Source organism: Thermobia domestica, chromosome 12 (genome assembly GCF_964235325.1).
Source record: "Thermobia domestica chromosome 12, izTheDome1.hap1.1, whole genome shotgun sequence".
In the NCBI taxonomy this organism is placed as follows: domain Eukaryota; kingdom Metazoa; phylum Arthropoda; class Insecta; order Zygentoma; family Lepismatidae; genus Thermobia; species Thermobia domestica.
The window spans coordinates 177,483,345-177,506,473 of NC_137465.1; the positions used below are offsets into that span (position 1 = coordinate 177,483,345).

Here is a 23,129-nt window from a genome sequence, read left to right on the forward strand (position 1 = left end):
ACACGACTGTTTTACCATGTTTTCCAGTTTACTTTTTATTAATTCTCTTTACGTTTTTTGATGTTCGTCACTTTTTACCCATTCACTAAAACTGAAGCATCATTCTTTCAATCGTTTCTATGCATTTAATGAAATGTTCAATATATCCACTCACACTCACACCAATGACACATACAACAAAATTGGGATAACTTAGGCAAGACAATTGAAGATTAAAATAAAAGAAGAATAGTGACTGTTGACATTCTCTTGATACTATAGCAACCGTTACGAGAGTCAGTGAGGTTGCTGATGATTTGTTTATTTGTTCTTTCAAATTAATGCTTCTCTTCATATACTGTACGTGCTCACACAATCACAATATTAACTACAATTTCCAGTACGTGAATTTCTGTTCGCTTGCCAATTACGGAAAAAGATGTTTCACCATTTGTTGCTTTGTTGTGACAAGTACTGCTATCCAGGTTAATACGGCTTCAGGTACTTTTGTTGAAGATGCACTTGAAAGGTCTTCTGGTTTTTGGTCTTCGGTCTTAACATCAACAACTATGACCTAAGGGAGAAAAGGAACAAATAAATACCTATTAACCTTCTTTATTTATAATTAGGAGGAGAAGTCGGAAAGTAAGTTTCCCCTGTTTCTTTTCGAGATATCATAAACAAATAACGTAAACAAGTCATTAGATATATCACATTGACTTGACACCTAGTCCTCCGTTCCAAGCACTTCTATCGGAAAGAATTCCACTCCCTTTCTTTCGCTTAGCAACAGCTGAACCCTTATTGGCTCAACGCGTGGGTGTGTCGAGGGTTGAATTTAGTTCGCATTTTTGCCACGGATCAACACACTTTGGCAGCACTATAGTTCAACGCGAGTCATTCATACAAAATTTGAAAATGTACGACCCAAATCCTACATGTGGCGCTATCACAGTGCCAGCAAAACGTTCGGATGAGCTACTCACACTGTGCTCGGCAAGAATACAAGTTGAAACAATCCATGCTCAGTGGTATTGTCAAACAGTAACAAGACTGAAGCGTGCTATTTACATGAAGCGGCCTGGACTATGGCGTTCTCCTTTAGCACGACAATGCCAGACCATCCTTTGCTGCGATGCGATAACGCTTTTTTTTCTGTACAATCCGCACCCTGCAACTTCCATCTCTTTCAGCCATTGAAGAAGGCTCTCACCAAAGGCACTTGGGAACCGATGACAAGAAGCCAGCCATGAAGGAATTTTTGTACCCAGAACACGCATTTTACTAAGAGAACTCTACTGCAATATAACAAATGGATCAACGTCCTCGGTTCTTTTTCTCTTTTTTTTAATTTAAACGTTCCAAGGTTAAGCCCTTTAGATTAAAAACTACGGATGATTAATGAAAGTGAATGATTGTGAAATTAAATATCTGAGCTGTCTCAGCGAGAATCGAAACCGGGACTACGTGCACCAAAGGGACACGCGTTAGTTAATAGACTAACGGGAAGGATATCTTTAGTTCGTATTTGGAAAGATTAAGCAAGTTGTGTTCATTATTTTCCAATATATTGTTTGTCTTGTATAAACATCTCTGCCCATAGTCGCCAGGGGAAACTTATTTTCCGATCTGTCTTCGTACATTATACACTATTATTATATATTTTAAATGATTATTTTCTTTAATTTTATTATTTTCTTTATTTTCATCAGTCACATTTTCTACTAATATAGCCAGTGGCGTACGCAGAATTTCGTTAAGGAGGAGTCAAGCACTCAATTTTAAGCTTACAAGTGTAATTTTTGTGTATACTGTATATCTTAATGTAGTAAATATTTATTTTCATATATTTTTCTCAAGGGGAAGTTTAAACCATAAAATCCCCCTTTGCGTACGCCACTGACATAGTTACTTACAAGGAACAAGAATAGATACAGCTAGTATATATTAAAAAGCTTCTATTTAACATGAGTAATAAACACTTAGATAGATAGTTAGATCTTGTCTATGAAGTTTTTGTTTTATTATTATTATTATTATTATTATTATTATTATTATTATTATTATTATTATTATTATTATTATTATTAAATATGGCACAATAGTTCAATTTAAAGGATAGATACGTTAACGTAACTGTCTCGATGGAAGCGTTATTGGCATATTAATGTTGCAATGTATTACATTGATAATAATGAAAAGCTACATAAGGAAATCGATTATTAGTATAAGATAATACAGCTTTGATATGTACAGTAACCAGTCTAGTAATCTGAAACTCTACGTTTCCCTACGCAAAGATCAATCCAACCAAATTATTCCAAATCCAAAGTTACTCGTAAAAGAACAGGTACAGGAATATGTGCTGTTGCCAATTACGAGACATGCAATCAGAAATAATTAACTTAAACGAAAGGTAATTAATTGAATCAATTACGATTATAAGAGAAAAAGACAAGAATGAATCTACTAAAAATAAACCTGATTTTATTTAATAATATACAATTAACTAAAGAACAAATCAGATTTATGCGATTAATTAATTAACGCGGTTTTGGCCTGTGAATGACACCGTTGATTTTTTTTTTTTTTTTTTGGTGAAATATGTCAGCATCACCATTTGGAAAAACAAACACTCGTTGGTTATTTAGTGGACAAAAATAAAATATTTTAAAAACAATACAAGATCACACGAAATGTACATTTATGAATGAATGAACTTGAGTTTATAATAAAGGCTTAAAAATTAAATATTTCTTCTAGATGTTTATGCAACCCGCAACTCTTCATTGTTGTGAAGGTTGCATTTTAGCGTAAAGCGGAAGTTACTTTTATGAATGATTGGAACATGGATAGCCACCGTTATAGTCATTGTTACCTGTAAAAATATTATTGAATTGATTACATTAATGAACTCGGACGAGGTAATTGCTACAATTGTCTATTAGAGAAAACAAAATCCAAAAATTCGTTTTCGTTCAATAGTTATCGTGCGGAGTAACTGGTAGACGGACGTACTAAGATTACAATCTTATAATCTAGCGCAATCCTATGAAAAATGTATATTGCAGAAATCTACAGACTACAGCGTCATTTCATAAATTCTCATGAAAATATTCTTCAACAAAGAAATCTCATGAGTAGTGGCGAAGTGTACCATCCAACCCTTTTATTGAACAGCAGGCTGAAAAATTTAAAATTCTAATATACACTAAGAATCAAACTCTGTTAAGGAGAAGTCGGAATATTCGTAGCTTCAGTACCACAGGAAGATATTTTGCTCTATCAATGTAGTTCATTGTGTGCAGTATATAAGTTTTATTATATACGGTACATACACATGTCTGGCCCTAAAGTTGCAAACCAGCTGAATACTCAAGTGTAGCTGAGTGAGTAGCGCACATGACTTCGGTGCACGCCATTCTAGGTATTTATGCCCGTTCGGCCTTTTCCAGTTTCGCCTTATGCCGTCAAAACATATTTTGACAGACAACCGATAAGGATGTTATCTTAAGGCGAAACAGGAATTCCCGTTTGGCCTTTTCCCGTTTCGCCTTATAACATAAAAGGGAATTATCACTCCGTATCTGTAACAAAGAGAGCTTAATTATATTCTCAACTGCAACCTCAACCTCCTTTCTATTTCAGACAAATTAAATTCAAATATTTTACAAGAACAAAATTTTATTATCACACCCAAAATAGTGTACCAAGTTTCTATGTGGAAATAATATGAAACAGCATCAATATATGAAATTACATCAATTTCACTGTTTGTAAGTCTAGAATAAGCAAGTATTAAAGTATAAACCACATATGTAGAATTAAAAAAAAAAAAAAAACGTATAATTTAAAATGCTATTCTACTAGAACAAGGTAATTTTCTTATCTCATTATAATTTCTTATTTCTTATTTGAGGTACAAATATAAAGGTAACCAAGAAAGTTCTTCCCTTTTTTTTATCCAATACTTTCGAACATTGATATATCACCTAAGATGCACCTGTAAGATCAAAAATAGTTCCCATCAGCATCGACGACCTTCTGCCTACGTTCTGGAAAGCCATGGATTCCATCGCGGTAGAACTTGGTGGGCCATGAAGCGATCAAGTTCATTTTGCACCTCTACTAAGGGTTTGAACTGGCATCCTCTCCGATGATTGTCCAAGGAATGGAATAGGTTATAATCGGACGGTGCAATGTCCGGGAAGTATGGCGAATGCAATAGTGTTTCCCATCCAAGGCATAGAATGGTGTCCCGGGTCATCCTAGCCAATTGGGGCTTAGCGTTGTCCTGTAACAGGAAAACACCTTTGTGATTCAGAAGTACTGGCTCCAGGGTTTTGAGTTTTTCTTGAACACGGCTCAACTGCTGACAGTGCACAGTTGCATTCATGCTCTGACCAGCTGGTAGCAGTTCCCGATGCACGATGCAGCGAGTAGTCCACCAAACACACAAGAGGACCTTCTTCTGGTGTACTGCTGATTTCGGCTGTTTTGGAACCGGTTCAGGGGATGCTAACCAATGATGATGGCGTCGTGGAGCTTCGTACAGGACCCACTTCTCATCACATGTCAACACCCTGTTCAGAAATGGCTCCTTCCTCAGACGAGACAGCAAAGAAACACAGGTGTCTGCTCGCGTTGCCTTCTGGCCCGCAGTCAAATCATGTGGGACCCATCGACCCAACTTGTAGTATTTCCCAAGTTGATGGAGATGCTGCCGAATGGTTTCTCCACTCACACTGAATTGTAATCCCAGTTCCTCACATGTTTGGCTACTGTTCGCCTCAATTGATGCCTGAAGATTTTCATTTTGTACTTGTATTGGTCTTCCGGCACGTAGTGCGTCTTTGAGTGTTCCGTCACCGACCTTAAACTTGTTAAACCACCGCTGCACTGTTCGCGTATCCACGACACCCTCAACCATATCTTCCTGCTGCAGCGGCGTTTGACCCCAGTTTGAACTTGTACAGCATACATGTCGTCATGGCGCTCTGTGGAGGTCCCATGTTCACTCTGTCCTTACACAAGTTCACGGTGTAACTGAACTGCCAGAACAAGGTAGTATGTTGGATGTTCCCACACCAACAACTGACCTTCACCTTATCTCCATTCGCATTCAACTTACGGTGTGAGGGCCAATTGAACACGGACCTTCACAAAAAGCGACAGAACTTTCTTGGTTACCTTTATACATGGCTGCACGAGCAACTACTTCAGTGTGCAATATATTTGTAGAAGACGCAGGTAGTCCGTCGAAACAGTACTAGAAGTATTATAGTATTTTTATTCTTATGTTTATTTCTGTGTATTTGTTCAGCTAACACTTTATTAAAAGTCTTTGCTAAACTATTCATAGTAATAACATAACCACACCTCTCACTTGCCAACATAGTCATAACATAACCACACCTCTCACTTGCTTTGAATTAAGGTTGAATTAAACTTTTTTTAAAACAGTGACGGAAATAATACATTACTCTGAATACTTACTTTGATTATACGATGTTTTATTCGTTCAAATGTGAATATTACTAGCCTTACAAATGTTTTGCAAAATGTCACTAAATTTCCCTATCATAATCTGAAAATTCCCTTCTCTGGTGAAGGCCAAACGGAAATTCCCGTTTCGCCTTACAATCAAATTAACATACAATATCTTATCATCATAGCCTGAAGTCATGAAAACAAGCATAAGGCGAAACGGGAAAAGGCTAAACGGGAAGACACCGAGTCTAGGTATTTGATTGTCGCTACAAGCACAGATAATTGGTATTCACCCGATGGAACGACACATTTTGCACGCTAAGAAAATGGCGCTCGTATTCTTCACTCTAGATATGATTTATAACCATTTTCATTTATCTATTAGTTGTTTAATATCCCTTTTTGGTACCGGTTGGATAAAAGCTCAATATTATTTAACATGGGATCCGAGCCGAGGCACATGAACTGCCACCGGAATTCGAACAATTTGTCAGCATCGAGAGATTACTTTATAGCCAAAGAAATAGGTTGAAAGTTTCTATATAAAATAATTAAATCTTAATAATATCTAATAGTTAGAGTTTGTATATAACGATATCCAATAAATTAAGACATTTCTTACCTCTACAGAAGCATTAATCGTACTCGTTGAATTAGTAACAGGAACTTGACACCTGTAGCTTCCGGAATCTGATAATTTCACGTTCTTGATCTGAAAAATAAATAGATGATATACAAATAGCAATACTGAATATACATAACTCACTAAGCACTATTGCCATAAGTAACACTTTTTTCTCAAAAATGTTAGGCGACCATTACAGATTTTCTCTCTAATTTCTGTAATCAAATTCCTGAATTATTATTAAACAGAAAATGTCAAAGATATCGGTTTCAGGAATATGAATATATATATATATATATATATATATATATATATATATATAATGCAATTTTTTCGCACAAAGAATGTGCATATACTAAATTTGACAGAGGCATTTTGAAATCTATTACATATATTTTGTTCCCAAAAAGTTTCTATCAGAATCTGAAAGAATACCCCTTATAATTACTTTGCTAGAACCTTAAGGAAACTGATCGGTTTGAGACTTGTTGGCTCAAGCAATCGTCCACCCTCTTCAAGGATCTTGTTTTGCGAACGAACATTGATGGGTTGCTCACCAACTTTTATTCACATTCAGTGTGGTGAGTCTAATACTTTTCAATTCGCCATAAGATTTCTCATTATGGTAACACATTAAAAAAAAAAAAAAAAATTCTCGAAGACCTTGATTTTTCAGAAGACAGAACGCGACTGTCAATGACAATGGTGATCAGTCAGGGGCGGATCCAGGGGGGGCGATGCCCCCCAAAAGACGAAATTTTCTTATTTTATATATAAATAAAATCCATCCCAGTGTTTGGAGCTATTTAAAGTAGTTCTAAGTAGCAGTATTACAACCCACCGCGCCCCCCAGAAGTCCGCCCTTGATATATATAAAATCTAATTTACTATACGTACTATTTAATATACTAGCATCAATTACCCGCTTCACTGGGTTAAATTAAGAAAAAAATAGTAATATGTTCCGTTAGTCAGTCACTTTTTTTTACTATAGTAATATATATATATATATATATATATATATATATATATATATATATATATATATATATATATATTTGAAACAATAGTACTAACGTGTTGACTGTAGTTAATAAAGATATGCAATGTGTGTAAATACTTGTTGTTTTACATAGAGCATTATGTGTATGCGTGGAATTAATACATTAATGTTACAAATAAGAAATTAGTGTTACATATAACAGGAATCAAGGGAATTTCAAACTGACTCGCACAATTAATAATCAAGTTGTTGTTTGTTGATGTTTAGCGTCCCTTTTCAGCACTGAGGCTGTGTGAGATGTAGATCTACAGTTTAAGATGGAATCCAAACGACCATAATGCGTTCAAATTTCAAGGCTCTGATAAATTTCAATTTTCAAGGCTCAAATTTCAATTTTTCCACTTAAAAGTGTATCTTTGCGAAATTGTCAATAGCTTTAGCAAAACTAACGATAAGATAAACTAACAAAGTATATATAAAAAAGATAAATTCATTTAGTGGGCGGATCAATTTCAGAGAAATGCAAACAGGAACTTCGAGAGAACCAAATAATAAATTTAGGAAAATAATAAATAATGAGAATTAAAAGATGTAATGGAACTGTAACCAGAAGTATGAAATAAAATATTCGAAAGAATTCTATAGGGATTTCTACTATTCGGATTAAAAAAGTAGGTCAGTAAATAAAGAAGAAATGGTTGTTAAAGTTTCAGAAACAAGGGAAGAAGTAGACCAAGTAACTAAAAGTTGAAGAAAGAAGCTGTGTAGAATGTGAAGGAATTTCTGCAGCATAAATCAGAAGGAATTATTTTCACTATCCCTCAAGAAAATGAAGAAAGACTTCCAACCAGTGAAGGATTGATAACAAGGGCGCTGATTTCTCTGTAAATTTGGGGGGGGGGCGCATTCAGATGCTGAAGGTATATATATATATATGAGGATTTTAAGACAAATTGCACTCAAATTATGCCAAATATTGTATATTCATAAATACAATAGGGGGCCCACATGTGCTTTGGGGGGCCGGGCCCCCGGCCCCACAGGATCGGCGCCCTTGATTGATAATGACTAACATTCCAGTAGATTCTCAGAAACAAAATAGCAATCAGCTTATTGACTCGAATTGTATAATATATGGAAAAATTCCAGGAAAGGTGCCAGGACTACAAATATTATACCAGATTTAAAAACAAGAGAAAGGATGGGAAATATAAGTAAAGATGTGATAGAATATATATCAGGACATGGACCATTTAAAACACATTTTAAAAGACTAAACTTACAAAACGATGATAAATGCTTTTGTGGCGATCTTCACACTCCGGAACATATTTTCTGGTCTTGCGACAGATATATAACAAACAATACAATAAAAGAAATAAGGAATGAACTGAAAGAAAATAGCATAAAAACGATCATAGAAGAAGAACATAAACTAGAAAAATTTAGTACTCTGGCAAGACATGTTTTGGAAAACCTTTGGAAAGAAAGACGAGAAGAAAGAAGAAGAAGATAAATTTTGTGTGATACACTAAAAATAAAAATAAAATTAAATAGATTTGATATCAAATAAAACAATCAGCTCTGAGGAAGCCAAGAGCTAAACACTTTATCTGCTTAGTGTTTTAGTGTTAGTGTAGTGTTGTAGTGCAGAATGTGTAGTGTTTGTGTTCTGTCAAGAGGCAAAATTCAAATCTAGATAAGAAGTAAATAAACAATAAAGATAGTTAATATGAGAAAATTTTTGGGAAATCTGGAGTACCGATTTCCTAACAAACAAGAAGAAAAACTTTTAGGAAGTCTGGAGTACCGATTTCCTAATAAACGAGAAGGAAATTTTTGTGTTTTTACTATCATAACTATCACTTTTATATATTATATTAATCATTTTTTATTTTTAGTATCTTTTCAGCTCTGTCTCTTTTCAGGTTTTATGTCTGTGATCGTCTGTGTATGTACTTTTGTAAAAAAAAAATAATAATAATAATAATAATAATAATTGTAATAAATATAAATAGTAATTTTAAAAAAAGAAGAAAATAAGGCATGGTTTATATAATTAGGTACCATGCCATAAAACAGAGCCTCACCTCAAATCTGTCGAGGACGAAAGCCGAATAGCAGAGAGAGAAAAACTGAAATAAAAGAGTATATGAGAGAGAAAAAAAGGCAGAGGGAAGTTGCGACTGCCCTATAATAAGACCGTAAGAAATCGGCCAAGGCAGGGGGAAGTGGAGGCTTATAAAAATCAAAAAATAAATAAATAAATAAATAAATAAAAATAAAAAAAATGTATAATATACAATATTGACTATGGTCATAAAGAATGCATTGGGCCTATATTTTAATCCCACCTATCCCTATGGGGATAATAAATAAGTAGAAAGCAATTACATATGTTCAATTTGTTACCAATGACAGTTATTGTTATTAATATTAATAATATTATTTGTATATCTATATAAAATGGAAAATAGATTTATGCCCAGAAGAAATCTAAATTGTGTATCTTCTATGTAATATATGTAAATACTAATAATACAACCTCAAAATTGTCTCTCATTAGCTTCGTTAGTGCCTTCTTTTTCTTTGGCAAGCAAGAAGACAAGAAGAATGAAACATTTTTCTATTTTCTTCATCTTAATAGAGAGAAACGATGGGTGATCTATTTGATTCGTTACTTCTTGTTAGAAACGTATCTGGATCATATGAAAATCGATAAGTTACGAACCAGTAAAAGTATTTAGTTGCTGCAAATCATATGCAAAATAAATGTTGATATATATATATATATATATATATATATATATATAGAGGAGGCATAGCCATAAGTTTTACAAAAAAGAAAAAGAGAGAGAGAGAGAGAAAAGATAAAGAAAAAGAAAGAAAGAAAGAAAGAAAGAAAAAAGGGAAAATCTAAGTACAACGGTCTCTATATATATATATATATTGTTGCAGTATGCGCTTCACGACACTCCAAAATTATAGAAAATGTAAAGATTTAAAATTTATTAATTTCATTAATTGGTTTAAAGAGAGAATTATGACAATGTTTTGTTTATTATTCTAAAATGCTGTAATCAAGTAGCAGACATGTTATATCATCAGTAGGCATTGCTGATGCCTGTTGTTTCATCAAGAAGAAAGACACTAGTCTGCAGTGTCACAATAATAACAAAACAAATATGAAATATATAAATGTCAAACGTTGTGAAAATTTTGTAAACACAGACACATAACTGAAATTAGGTAAAAGTGGAAATATCGCAAACATAAGCTGTCTACAGAATTTGGTCAATGAAAGAAAATGCAGAAATTGTGAATAAGCACAATTTCGGCTCAGAGATGGGAAACGTCAGAATAAGCAATCAACAACAACAGAATTCGTCATCACGAGAATGACGATAAAAACCTAATGTTTGAGGGAATGAGGATGAGTGAAGGAGGATCAGTCTCAGGGAGTCTCTATGATCAGTTCTGGGAGACCCGTAGAGAAGCAGTTGTTAGCAGTATCCATAGAACAGTCTCCAAGGAGTTTCATTCTTGGAATAGTCTCAATGAGCCATTATTGAGATCAACATCGAACCGAGTTCCAGTGGACATCCATCCACTGGGCGACGAACTTCGAAGTCTGCAGTCCAAACCTCGTTCATCAAAGGTATGCTAGAATAACATCTCTGATATTCATTCCTTTGACCAATTCATAGATAGTTCTATGCAATGCGAATTGACTATTTTACTTAATAACACAGACAAACATCCTACTACTAAAACTCTACTATAAAACAATAAGTGAATAAATGAATTCTCTAAAGATTAACTTTATCATGTTTTAATTATATCGCTTTGCATGTCATTCAATATAAAATCCTAAGTTTCTTAGGTTGGTGGAGATAGAAGAAGTTTCTAGTTTCCTACTTACTTTGGATAGTGAGTAGAAGCAACAATTACTGTGCACTTAGTTTACATCCCTGGCTTAATAGGCACAAGCACAGTAATTTGTTGTCAATATATTAATAAAAATATTACTTTCAATTTACCTATGGTTTAAAAATTAAATGTTAATTTAAAATTAAACGAAACTCACAAAGGAACGTTCCGATTTGGTGAGTTCAATTTCTGAAAATGATTGCTAGCACTGGATTCAGAACCAAAAGATACAGGAAAAAAAGAGGTTGTTTGGTAGCAGACCGTATACAGGGTGGGAGATAAGTGAGCGCAAAGAGCGAAGATAGAACGTAGAAACTGTCTAGAAATTCCATGTTAATTTAGAAACAAGTAGAGGAATTGAGGTCAAATACATTTAGAGCTCCATTGAATAGGCGTAATGAGAATCATGGGGGACATCTGACAAGCCGACATCTTAGATTTAGCGCAAGAAATATATACGGGAAAGGGGTAATGTGACATATGGCTCTTGACGCACACCGTCTATTGAAATCAATAGTGGTCAATACAGTTTGAGACCTCTGTTTAATTGTAACTGTTATGAAACTTAAGAATGATTGTGTGGTTGATACAAAAATGGAGACAACAGTAGGCACATTTAAAAAACGATAAAGATGGACAATCGGGCTCGTCACAGTTGTCTCTCGTATTGAAATTCAAGCAGTAGCCGACAGGTGTCATGAATGCGCCAGATGATGTTTGCAAATATCCAGTTTAGTAGAAAGCAAATCTAATCATAGCTTGGAATCTTAGTGCTGCAAACTGGAAGTGGGTGAATGAATGCAAGTTAATGAAGTTGTCCCGTTGTCATGTTTTGAAGTCAGATGACAGAAAAACGGCGTCTGTTATATATTTTACGAATTCTTATACGGACGGAAGAAGAACACATCCAACGGTTGTATGAGTGACGTGCAACCATCAGGGATAAGGAGTCAGGTAAGTTCAACATTGTCCGGTTTCTACACCTACTCTTCATCTTTATTGGTTCTTCATGGATCAACGAGGAGCAGCTGTTTTATCTGGTCTATACGAGGCCAGAAAACGTCAGTCATGAATACTCTTTCAGGTTGTCCTTGGTCATATTTGCACTTTTACCAGCAAGTGAACGAATATTCAGTGTACTGGGACGTTTGTTCGCTGGAAAGTGGCCTCATTCACGTTTGTGGTTGTTCCTCATTCACGTCATCTTTACGACTGTATTGTTATATTTCCATAGCGTGTAACGCCTCCTGTTACAGAGGTCTCAAACTGTATTATCCACTATTGATTTCAATAGACTCTGTGCGTCCAGAGCCATATGCCGCATGACCCCTTTCCCGTTTATTCCTCTTTCGCTAATTTCAACATGGCGACTTTTCAAATGTCCCCAGTGATTCACATTACGCCTATTCAGTGGAGCTCTACATGCATTCCTCATATGCAACATTTGGCCTCAATTCCTCTACTCGCTTCAAAATTAACATGGAATTTCTTGATATTTTCTATGTTCTATTTTCGCACTTTGCCCTTTGCACTTCGCTCCCACCCTGTATACGGTCTGCCACTAAACACCTTCTTTTTCTCTGTATCTTTTGGTGCTGAATCCAGTGCTAGCAATCATTTCCAGCAATAAAATTCACCAAATTTGAATAATTCCTTGTCAGGATACTCTTAAGAACTTCAGAAAAATAACTACATGTAATTTAATTAATTCGTTACCTAGCAGAAATACCCGTTCTTCGTACGGTGAGAATAGGTTTATGTGAAATGTAGGGTGTCCACATGAAACCTCCCTGATTACAAATATTAATTGCATAGAAACTATCAGTGCCAGAGAATAACGGTTTGCGGCATCTTGAAGAGCAACTCAAATGGTTTTTTGTTGTTGATTGTTAATTTTTGTTATTTGTTGCAGGTGTTTATGAACAATGATGACAACAGCACAAGAGAGAGTGCAGTGTGTGGTGTGGTTGGCTGAGACTAAATCACCAGTTACCATGCAGAGGAACTTCAGACAGGACCTACCAGACGTCAAGACCATTAAAACATGGTTTGAGAAGTTTTAGCCACAGGGAGTGTCAACCGACAGCCTGGCCCGGGCAAAGCACGAACGTCTGAGGAAACTATGGATGAGTTCAGAAGGCTTTCACTAGAAGCCCAACGAAGTCAGTTCGCAGAGCTGACTTGAGTTGATTTTGAGTTTAACGTCTCTTTTAGCAGCGAGGCTATATGGGACAGGACCTACTGATTAACGTGGAATCTGAACCACGTGAGCTCCCGCCAGGAATCGAACCCGTGTCTCCCACGGCAAAGACGCGCACGCTAACCGCTTAGCCACGAAGGAGCTCTCAGTTCGCAGTGTCAATCGAGCTGAACATCCCACGTTCACCGGTCCATAAGGTGCTCCATAAAATATTGTGTTTAAGTTGCAAATCGTTCAGGCGCCACAGCAAGATGACTTACTAAAACGAACCAGGTTTGCAATGGAGATTCTGGAACGGATCGAGAATATCCCGATTACTTGGAGAGGGTGATTTTCAGTGATGAGGCAATCTTCCACACATCAGGCAAGGTGAATCGTCACAATGTGTGCGTTTGGGGTTCCTAATCCCATACATTGTTCATGAATATGTCAAAGATTGCGAGAAACTGGATGTATGGTGTGCTTTGGGACAGACAGAATTATCGGACCATTTTTCTTCATGGAGCACACAATAAATGCCCGTTTATCTGGACATGCTTGAACACTTTGCTTTTCTCCAGCTACTAACTTTGCAACCACACGTGATATTCCAACAGGATGGTGCCCCATTGCACTCGTGTTCAGATGTTCGTAGGGCTTTAGTCCGAACGTTTCCACAACGATGGATTGGACGCGATAGAGCGACTCCTTGGCCACCGATATAACCTTATGGATTTCTTCCTATGGGGCTATGTCAAAGATAGAGTCTACGCCACACCTGTAGCTAATATTCCTGCTCTTCGTCACAAAATTGAAGAAGCCATCAACTCGATCACACCGGACATGCTACGAAACACTTGCCAGGAGATTGAATATCGACTGGACATTCTGAGAGCTACTAACAGGGCCCATATAGAAGTGCATATATATAGACAAAAAAAAAAACTGTTTGAATTGCTCTTCAAGATGCCGCAAACAGTTATTCTCTGGCACTAATAGTTTCCATACAATTAATATTTATAATTAGGGAGGTTTCATGCGGACACACTATATGTTTGAACCCCCTTATTTCATAGAATATTTATTTCAACGAAAGTGTAATGATAAAAATATAGAAGATACTCTACTTTTGGCTTAAATATTAAAGCACCCAACCCCCACAGGATACATCTTGAATCAAATCGATATGATTAAAAATCTCAGTTTGAAATGGGTACTAACTATCTTCCAAAAGTAATTTCAAATGCACCAAACCTTTTTCCCGGCCCGGAAAATATGAATTCGACACCAATCTTCCATATTTGAAATTTTATTTCTCACTTTTCCCACCCTACTCTCTGAAAATGGGAAATAAACTTGGTCTTAAACGGCATTGGAAACGTCAGTTTTTCTCATTTTTCTCAAAATTTGGTTTTTCTAACATGTGTCGTTTCATACACACACACACACACACACACACACAAAAGATTCCATTATTTTCACACGTCACAATTTTATTCCCTCCCAGAGTATAAATTGGGGCTGAACTTGAACTTAAATGGCATCTCGAGTGTCATTCTTTCTCTAAGTGACCCCGAAAACTCTGAATTCGACACTAATATGGGTCGTTTGTTACTATTTTTTATGTCTGCCCTTCCACTTTTCCCTTGGAGTGTTTAGGGGATCTTGCCTCCACTGGGAGCTGAACTTGGACTTAAACTGAGTAAGAACTGTAATCACTTAATTTAGCAAAGCTAAAAAAAAAAACTAATGATTCAACACTAATATCGGTCATTTTTTATATTTTTTTCACCTCACCATTTCACTCATACCCCGGGGTGTCAATGAGGACTCAAATCGAACTTAAACGGCATCGGAAGTATCACTATTTACCTAAGCGACACATATAGACGTTTTCCGTCATTATATATATATATATATATATATATATATATATATATATATATATATATATATATATATATATATATATATATATATATATCACCTAGCACTCCTCCTTCCCCTGCTCCTAGGAGTGCTAGGGGAGTTTTAACCGAACTGGGAGCTAATCTTAAAATTAAAGGGCACTAAAACTGTCACCAATCAACATAGAGACCCTGAAAACTATGAATTCGACACTAATATCAGTCATTCTCAATTATTTTTGCATGTCACTGTCCCCTCAGAAGTACTAGGGGGGCTGAATTTAGATTTATCATCAGGCATCAGGAGTGTCACTGTTAATTTCAGCAAACCCGAGTATGACACTCATATCGGCCGTTTTTGGTCATTTTTATATGTCACCCTCCTACTCCTCCTACGGGGACTTACTCTAACTTGGGGGCTGAAATTGGACTTAAACGGCTTCAGAAGTGTCACTATTTACCTGAGCGATTCCGAAAACTATGGATTCGACACTAATATCGAATACCCGTATACACCGTATACAAACATCGGTCATATTCGGTTACTTTTATATCTCCTCCCTCCCCCTGGGTGTGCTAGTGAGTCTTACTCTGGGAATACTCTTTTCCAGATAGTAAGTGATGTGTGTACCAAGTTCGGTTAAAATTCTTGCAAGCATCCCAGAGTTATTTATTTATTTATTTATTTCAATGCCCTTGACAGAGCTATATATGCTCTATTTAACAAGTGGCAAGTAAAAGAATACATAAGCTAAATTACAAAAAAGAGAATTTACTAAATTCTAAGAGAAAAATCTAGAAATACAAGACATTAAAGAAGTATTAACAAATTATAAGAACGATGTGTAAGTACATGAATATAATACAATAAAATAATGCTAGGAGTACAAAAAAGTAAAAAAGTACCAATACGAATAACACAAATGTGTGTAAATACATGAAAAATGAAAAAATAAAAAAAAAATAAAAAATGATGAGGTAATGATAAAAATACAAGAGTGACCATTGATATACAAATTTCAAAGCACATTGCTACACATTAAGCATTGTTACTTATAATAATTTCGAATTATAGGGACATTGATCATAAGGCATAGAAAAATCAATCTTTATATCCTTCATAATTAACTGATTGTGAACATTGGACAATCTAATTGCTGGCGAATGTCGATGTTGAATTATATTTGATCTGCTTATAGAAAATGGTATATGTAATCTCAGATGTACTACCATGAGCAAAATAAATGACGCGTCTCTTTATTTTGAAGTTTTTTGAAAATATCTCCGTTTTCTTTATATGTTCGAAATTTCGGAAGGTTTCCCCAGCAGGACAGGTTAATAACAAACCCGTTTTTAATATTTGTGTTAGATATTAGCTTAAAATAAAGAAATTAGAAGCAAAAAACATTAAATCGACAGAAATCTCGAGAATTACCAACTCTGCTAAAGTGGGAAATTTTCAAGAACACGAGGGAATTCTGCATTTCAACACGAAGCAGCGACATCTATGTCATTGAGAGAAATGTGGATTAAATCTACAAACTAAACTTTTAACGAATATTTCTAGTATGTCTTATTATATGCATTATCTGCAAACTCCAAATATATGAATATATGCTAAGTATTAACATAAAGATAGAGCAAATAGTGGAAATTATCTATGGAAAAGGACGAATTGGTAGGACGATCGTAATGAAATATCGTCTTTACCGGAACAGGCTCAGTTCACGTAAAAAAACAAATAGCTCAGTTAGTTAAATCAATGAGTCTGTATGCTGAAGGTAGCGGGTTCGATCCCATGGAAGTGCCGTTGTCATTTTTATCTCTACACTACGGTTATTTTATTTATTTTTTTATGTGGGAAAGAATTAAATTGTAACGTATGTGTAAAACTCATGACGATACCAAAAAAAGAAAAAATGCCGTTGTCGCACTTGCATTAGCGTCCCTAATTTTGTTTGCAAACAGTTTCGTAATTATTTCCCCTGTGCTCACTGTTCACCATATGCTCGCTGGCGCATAACGAATGTTTCTTAGTAAATGTTAATTCTAATTTGGAGAATTTTATAAAGTTTTACAATATTTCTCACTAGATACTCTTCTATCTACGTGTTTGGATATTTTGATAACAGATGTCCCTATTAAATGTTTAATTTTCCCTAGATGTTTAATTACGGAAAAGTTTTACAATGTATTTGTATTGAATTGAAATTGTTTTGAATTTACTACATAAGGTAAGTAGACCGAAGGAGGAGAACTCAAGTAATTGATATTCTACGTAAAAGCAACCTATTGTAGAATGATGATGCTTCTTACCTTCAGCACATAATCTTTACGTTAGAGAGTCAGACAGAGAAAAATCCTGGTTTTTCCTCCTCTATGACCACCCATCTTAATTAAACCTCTACATATCATTGTTCGTCTCACAAAATTTCGGTGCTCCAAAAACATTCAAATAATAATAATAATAATAATAATAATAATAATAATAATAATAATAATAATAATAATAATAATAATAATAATAATAATAATAATCCTGAATATGCCATCCTTACATAATGTAAGGATATCTTAGTTTCCTAGTTTAAATCTTAAATATCTTAGTTTAAATGCTTTCTTTAGTACTTATTTAAGCAACCATGTAGAAGGGGGTACGACTTTTTATTTTGCCCCTCTCATTTCAGTACCCTTCCAACAGAAAGTAATTTTTGATAAGCAGGACAGACAAAAAGAATAAGAAATATATTTACAGCATCCTCTCCCCTTTCATGATTGGAATATCACGTAATATTTTTTATTCTACGAAAGATGGCCCTGTGCGGTTAGGGGTAGGTAACTAAAAAAATACCTAATATATAGCGCCCCTTGATTGTAATATTACCGCTTCTTTATTTGTACGAGGGAGCCCCTACACAATCAAGGGTGACAAAAAGAATAGGAAGAGTGTCTATTGATTCCAGTGGTGGATCCAGCACGAACTCCTGGGGGAGGGGAGTTGAAGTGAAACATTCTTTTGATGATGTGAAGCTGTCACAAATTACCACTTAACTAAACTAAACAATAGTGGGGGGAACCGGAACCCAGTCAGTTTAAATTGATGTAAAAGTTTAATTTTTGGCTTCATATTAAAAGTTGTGGTTTCAAATGAGAATTTCAGTCCAAGTGGTCAATCATCAAATCTCGTGGGGCTCTTCAGTGTAGGCTAATACGGCCCCCTTATGAGAAAAGGCAAAATTATTAACATGTTTATAACTTTCGAATTTTTCGTCTATTTTAAAGAAATATTTTGCTTCGTATTAAAGTGTTGGTTCCAAATGACAAATTCAGCCCGAGTGGACAATGATCAAATCTCCGGGGGGGGCTCTTCAGTATAGGGGGCTACGGCTCCCTTATAAGAAAAGGCAAAAATATGAAAATGCTTATAACTTCCGAATTTTCCGTCTATTTTAAAGAAATTATTGGCTTCATATTAAAGCCTTGGCTTCAAATGACAATTTCAGTCCGTGTGGACAATGATCAAATCTCGGAGGGCTCTTCGGTGTAGGGGTTTCGGCTTCTTTATGGGACAAGATTCACGTAGTTGATATTGCAAAATTGTTTTGTATATATAAGTGGAAACTTGCACCATTTGGTTAATTTTACCTCTTATGTTTTGCAGATTCATATTCCAAGCAATAGTTACTTCGCAGAGCTAAAAGAAGGCACTTACTAGTTTCATTAAAATGAAATGTCTTTTATGAGAAGTTCTCATGGAGCCGACGAACGAATAGGCATCCAAACGTTGGTTAAGTCGAACGGTTGAAACCCGTTGAGCTCGCTAGAATTATTATTATTATTATTATTATTATTATTATTATTATTATTATTATTATTATTATTATTATTATTATTATTATTATCATTATTATTATTATTATTATTATTATTAATAATAATAATAATAATAATAATAGAGCATTCACCTTTGGTGCATGGGGTCCGTGGCTCGATTCCACTTCGCGCCAAGTGAAATTTGAGGTGGACAAATACCGTGTGCATGGGTATGTGTTTTCTTGAGATTTTCCATTTTCCTCCCACTTTCTTCATTTCACCATTTCATTCATCATCATTCTCCCTTAGCGTAGGTGCACAATCGACCAACGTTAAACTAGATATTGCAATTTCAATAATAATAATAATAAAAATTAATTCAACTGAAAGGACTGTAATTTATGTGGACAGCAATTATCATAAATATGCAACCATTATAAAAATAATGCTTTGAGTAGAAAGATAATCCTTTCCAAGTGTTAACGAATGCGCACGAGATAAGACATGTCTCGAGAAAGAGACAAGACGCGCTTTGTGACATCCAAGATAATATGAGGCAAATGTTTTGGACACGAGATAGCTTGTAAAATGTCTCGTCTTGTCTGGAATGTCTCGAAAACAAAAGTCTAAGTTTTAATATTATCTTTCAAGATCTATTCTCTCAGAAGTAGTTCTCTGCCTTAAAATTAATAACGACATTTGTGATTTTAAAAAAGATAAACAATGCCTAAAGTTAATAGTTAACTTTTCGAAAAGAAGCTTCATTAAGGGTGAACCTGAAAGATGTCCACAAACTTCGGGAGGTGATTCGTGACATCAAAAGGAGACAAATGGTCCTCTTGCAGTTTTCGAATTCAGCTTCGTTGTCGAGATACAGGGTTGCCAACTGGTCGTGTTTGAGAAACTCACTGAGAATAAATTCAAGTCCAAGAATAAACTACTACTCATATATTTTTCAGGTCAATTGACTTATACCATGTTGTAAGGTCAAATATTTATTTATGAAGTGTGTACAAAATTCGCCAGGGTCTTTTCTGAGAAAATCGTCGAGAAAAAGTCACCTCCAAGAATAAACTACCCCTTGTAAATTTTTCTAAGAGAAATATCTGATACTGCAATATAGGGTTGTTAATTAAATATTGATTAATGAAAAATAAACAAAATTGTTAAAACCATTTTTGAGAAAATAGCGTTTTTCGATTTTCGGCTGTTTGTAAACCACACTTATTTTAGGTGGTAGGAAAAAATGGAAAAGCTCCTGTAAGAATACTAAGTAAACCCTAAGTTTAAAATTTGGTGTAGATAAGTTGAACGATATGGCCTCTAGGCGAGTGCATATAAAAGTGTACCGAACGGACGGACCGGAAGGACGGGTGTTGAAAAGTGACATTTTCGGTATGTAGACGCCATGAAACATGTAAATCCGTTGAAATCTGAATTTGATATTATTTTCACAATCACTATATTTTCTTCTCTCTTTTGTCGCTCGAAAAAGAAAAGCCTAAGTTTACCACAAAAAGCTAGGGAGTTTCTCAAAAAATATTCAATTACAGGGCCACCGCACTAAACTTTTTCAATTCAATTTCTTAACTGTGTTAGGCCGCACTTGTTACTGAAGTGTGTATTTGGATAATACGAATACAGTTATCGTATTATTCAAATACATCGAATGTCAGATTATCGAATAAAAAACTTCGATTGAAGAAAATCCACACTACAAAACTAACTCACACTTTGAGCACATTTTCATTAGACATATAATAGACCAATTAATGCAATCATTGTTTATGAAATATGAAAAAAATCAAATGAGTCACTTTGGGAAAGTCGTTCAAAAAGAACACGTCAAGAGTAACCTACCTCTTGTGAATTGTTTCGAACAATGAGTTAAGATATACTTTTGGTTATTAATGAAATATTTATTTGCGAAATTTGAACAAACTCGCCTGTCGTTCGAGAAAATTGTCGGGGAAATAACCTTGACCCCAAAAATAAACTATCCGTTGTAATTGTTTTTCATAGAAATGACTTATACTAAAATATAGGGTTATTAATGAAATACTTATTTATGAATTATAAATAAAATTGTCCGAGTAATTTTTGAGAAAATCGTGAGGGAAAAATAACTCCCCGAATAAACTATCTCTTGAGGATTCTTTCAGGGTAAGCGAGTTATTCCATATTACTAGGTTTTTAATGAAATATTTATTTCTGAGTACGAACAAAATTGCTTGACTCATTTTTGAGAAAACCGTGGAGGAAAAACACCCTCAAGAGTAAACTACCCCTCGCATATTTTTTCAGGACAAATGAGTTTTGCCATATTGTTCGGTTATTAACGAAATATTTATTTTTGAAATATGAATAAACTCTTTTGAGTCGTTTTTGAGAAAATCGCCCAGACAACACTCCACCAAGAATAAACTACCCCTCGCATTTTTTTTAGGACAAACGAGTTATGCCATATTGATAAGTTATTAATGAAATCTTTATTTATGAAATATGAACGAAAACATTTGAGTCCATTTTGAGAAAATCACTGAGAAAAAACTCACCCCCTTAGTATAAACTACCCCTTGTAGATTTTTCTCAGATAAATGCCTTATACCACAAAATAGGGTTGCTAATTAAATATTGATTTATAAAAAGAGAAAGAAAACAAGATCGTTAGAGCCAGTTATGAGAAAATATCTTTTTTCTATTTTCATCGTACAGGAAACTACCCTTGTTTTGGGAGTAGGAGGGAAATAAAAAAAACTATAGGAAATACTATGAAAATCTTAAACTAAAATTTGGTGCAGATAAGTTGAACGGTATGGCCTCTAGGCGAGTGCACAGAAAAGTGTAGCGAACGGACGGACGAACAGATAGACATGTATCGAAAAATAACTTTTTCGGTGTTAGGGGCTATAATACGTGTAAATTCGTTGAAATCTCAAATTTGATTTTTTTTTCGAACACCATACTTTCTTCTCTCATTTGTCACTTCAAAGTAAAAGGAACTCAGAACTACAGATAAAAGACACCTACTTTTACACATAGACATTATTTATTGATTTAAAACTGTTTTAGTTTGTGTCATTTCACTTCCAATTGAAAGGTTTTACAATGATTAACGGCATACCAATGACGAGACGGAAGTTTTCAGGAAGTAAATGCAATCAGAAGTCTAGATTGCATTACAGCTATCAGTCTGTTTTTATTTCTGCAATTGTTAACAGCTGTAATTTCGTCCAAACGCTACATGAAATAATTTTTGGTTGACGTCATTGTGTTACTATTGTTCATTTTAGTATTGTTCTCTTCAGACTTGGTTGAAGTTTTGACTTAACGGTTATACATTTTTTTCTTATTTCATCGTTACACATAAGAATAAAATGTTGTGGTGACTGGATAGATTCGAACCTACGAACATTGAGTTTTTATTCTTCAAACAATTTACCAATGGACCAAGCTTTGTCCTCACGTTAACGTACGGTTACAGGGTTTATTACGATTTAAATAAAATGGCTGGCTGTTAGAGTTTCCTGCCCAAATATTTCGATAAAAAATTTTCATTGCTTCGTACATTGTTTAGATACACATTTTAGGAGAGTGAATATTGGTGTATATAATAATTTCATGCCAGATAAAAGCTGGATAAGTTTTAATAACATGTTTCATATGTAGTTCTCAATAATAGACTTGTTCGGGATGACGTTCCAAGGTTTAGCATTGACTAGCAGTTTTTGCTATTAATATCCCTTCTAGCAATATTGGCAGTAGACAAAAGTTAGCCCGTGTTAAAGCTTTTTGCTCCTAATTTAGTTATTTTACTTTATTATTTAACGAATATATTGAAAATTGTCAGAGACACGTATGCAGTAATTTATTTCGGGAGGGGTCCGACTTCAATATTAGGATAAATTATAATAAAATTTTAAAAGATAATCCCCAAAATTAGGCTAAATTTACAGAAAAGTTGGGGTTTCAGAGGGGGTCCGGACCCCCTAGACCCACCCCTAAATGCGTTCTTGTTTGTCAGTAACATTTCCTCATTTTGAAACCCTCAAAAACTTCGGATAGACTATATAAAGGAAAACGAGTTATTTTCGATGAAATATCACTTCAAGGAGACGCGTCAGTTTTATTGCACAGTGTGGTATCCCACGTTCACAATGGCAAGAGTTTCTTTCCTCTGATTCTCTGTCATTGTGCTCTATC

General features: G+C 34.9%; 1 protein-coding gene across 1 annotated transcript in view; it reads right to left on the reverse strand.

Annotated features, from left to right (window-relative positions):
• Positions 1–235: 235 nt before the first annotated feature.
• The window catches only part of LOC145666860 (uncharacterized), a 185,336-nt gene continuing 162,442 nt past the window's right edge, over positions 236–23,129 (reverse strand). Inside the window, exons 4-5 of the mRNA XM_081734441.1 lie at positions 6,092–6,181; positions 236–553 (exon numbers count right to left, since the gene is read on the reverse strand). Of these exons, the coding sequence (XP_081590567.1) occupies positions 407–553; positions 6,092–6,181 (237 nt within the window). The 3' untranslated portion in view covers positions 236–406. The remainder of the gene's footprint in view (positions 554–6,091; positions 6,182–23,129) is intronic.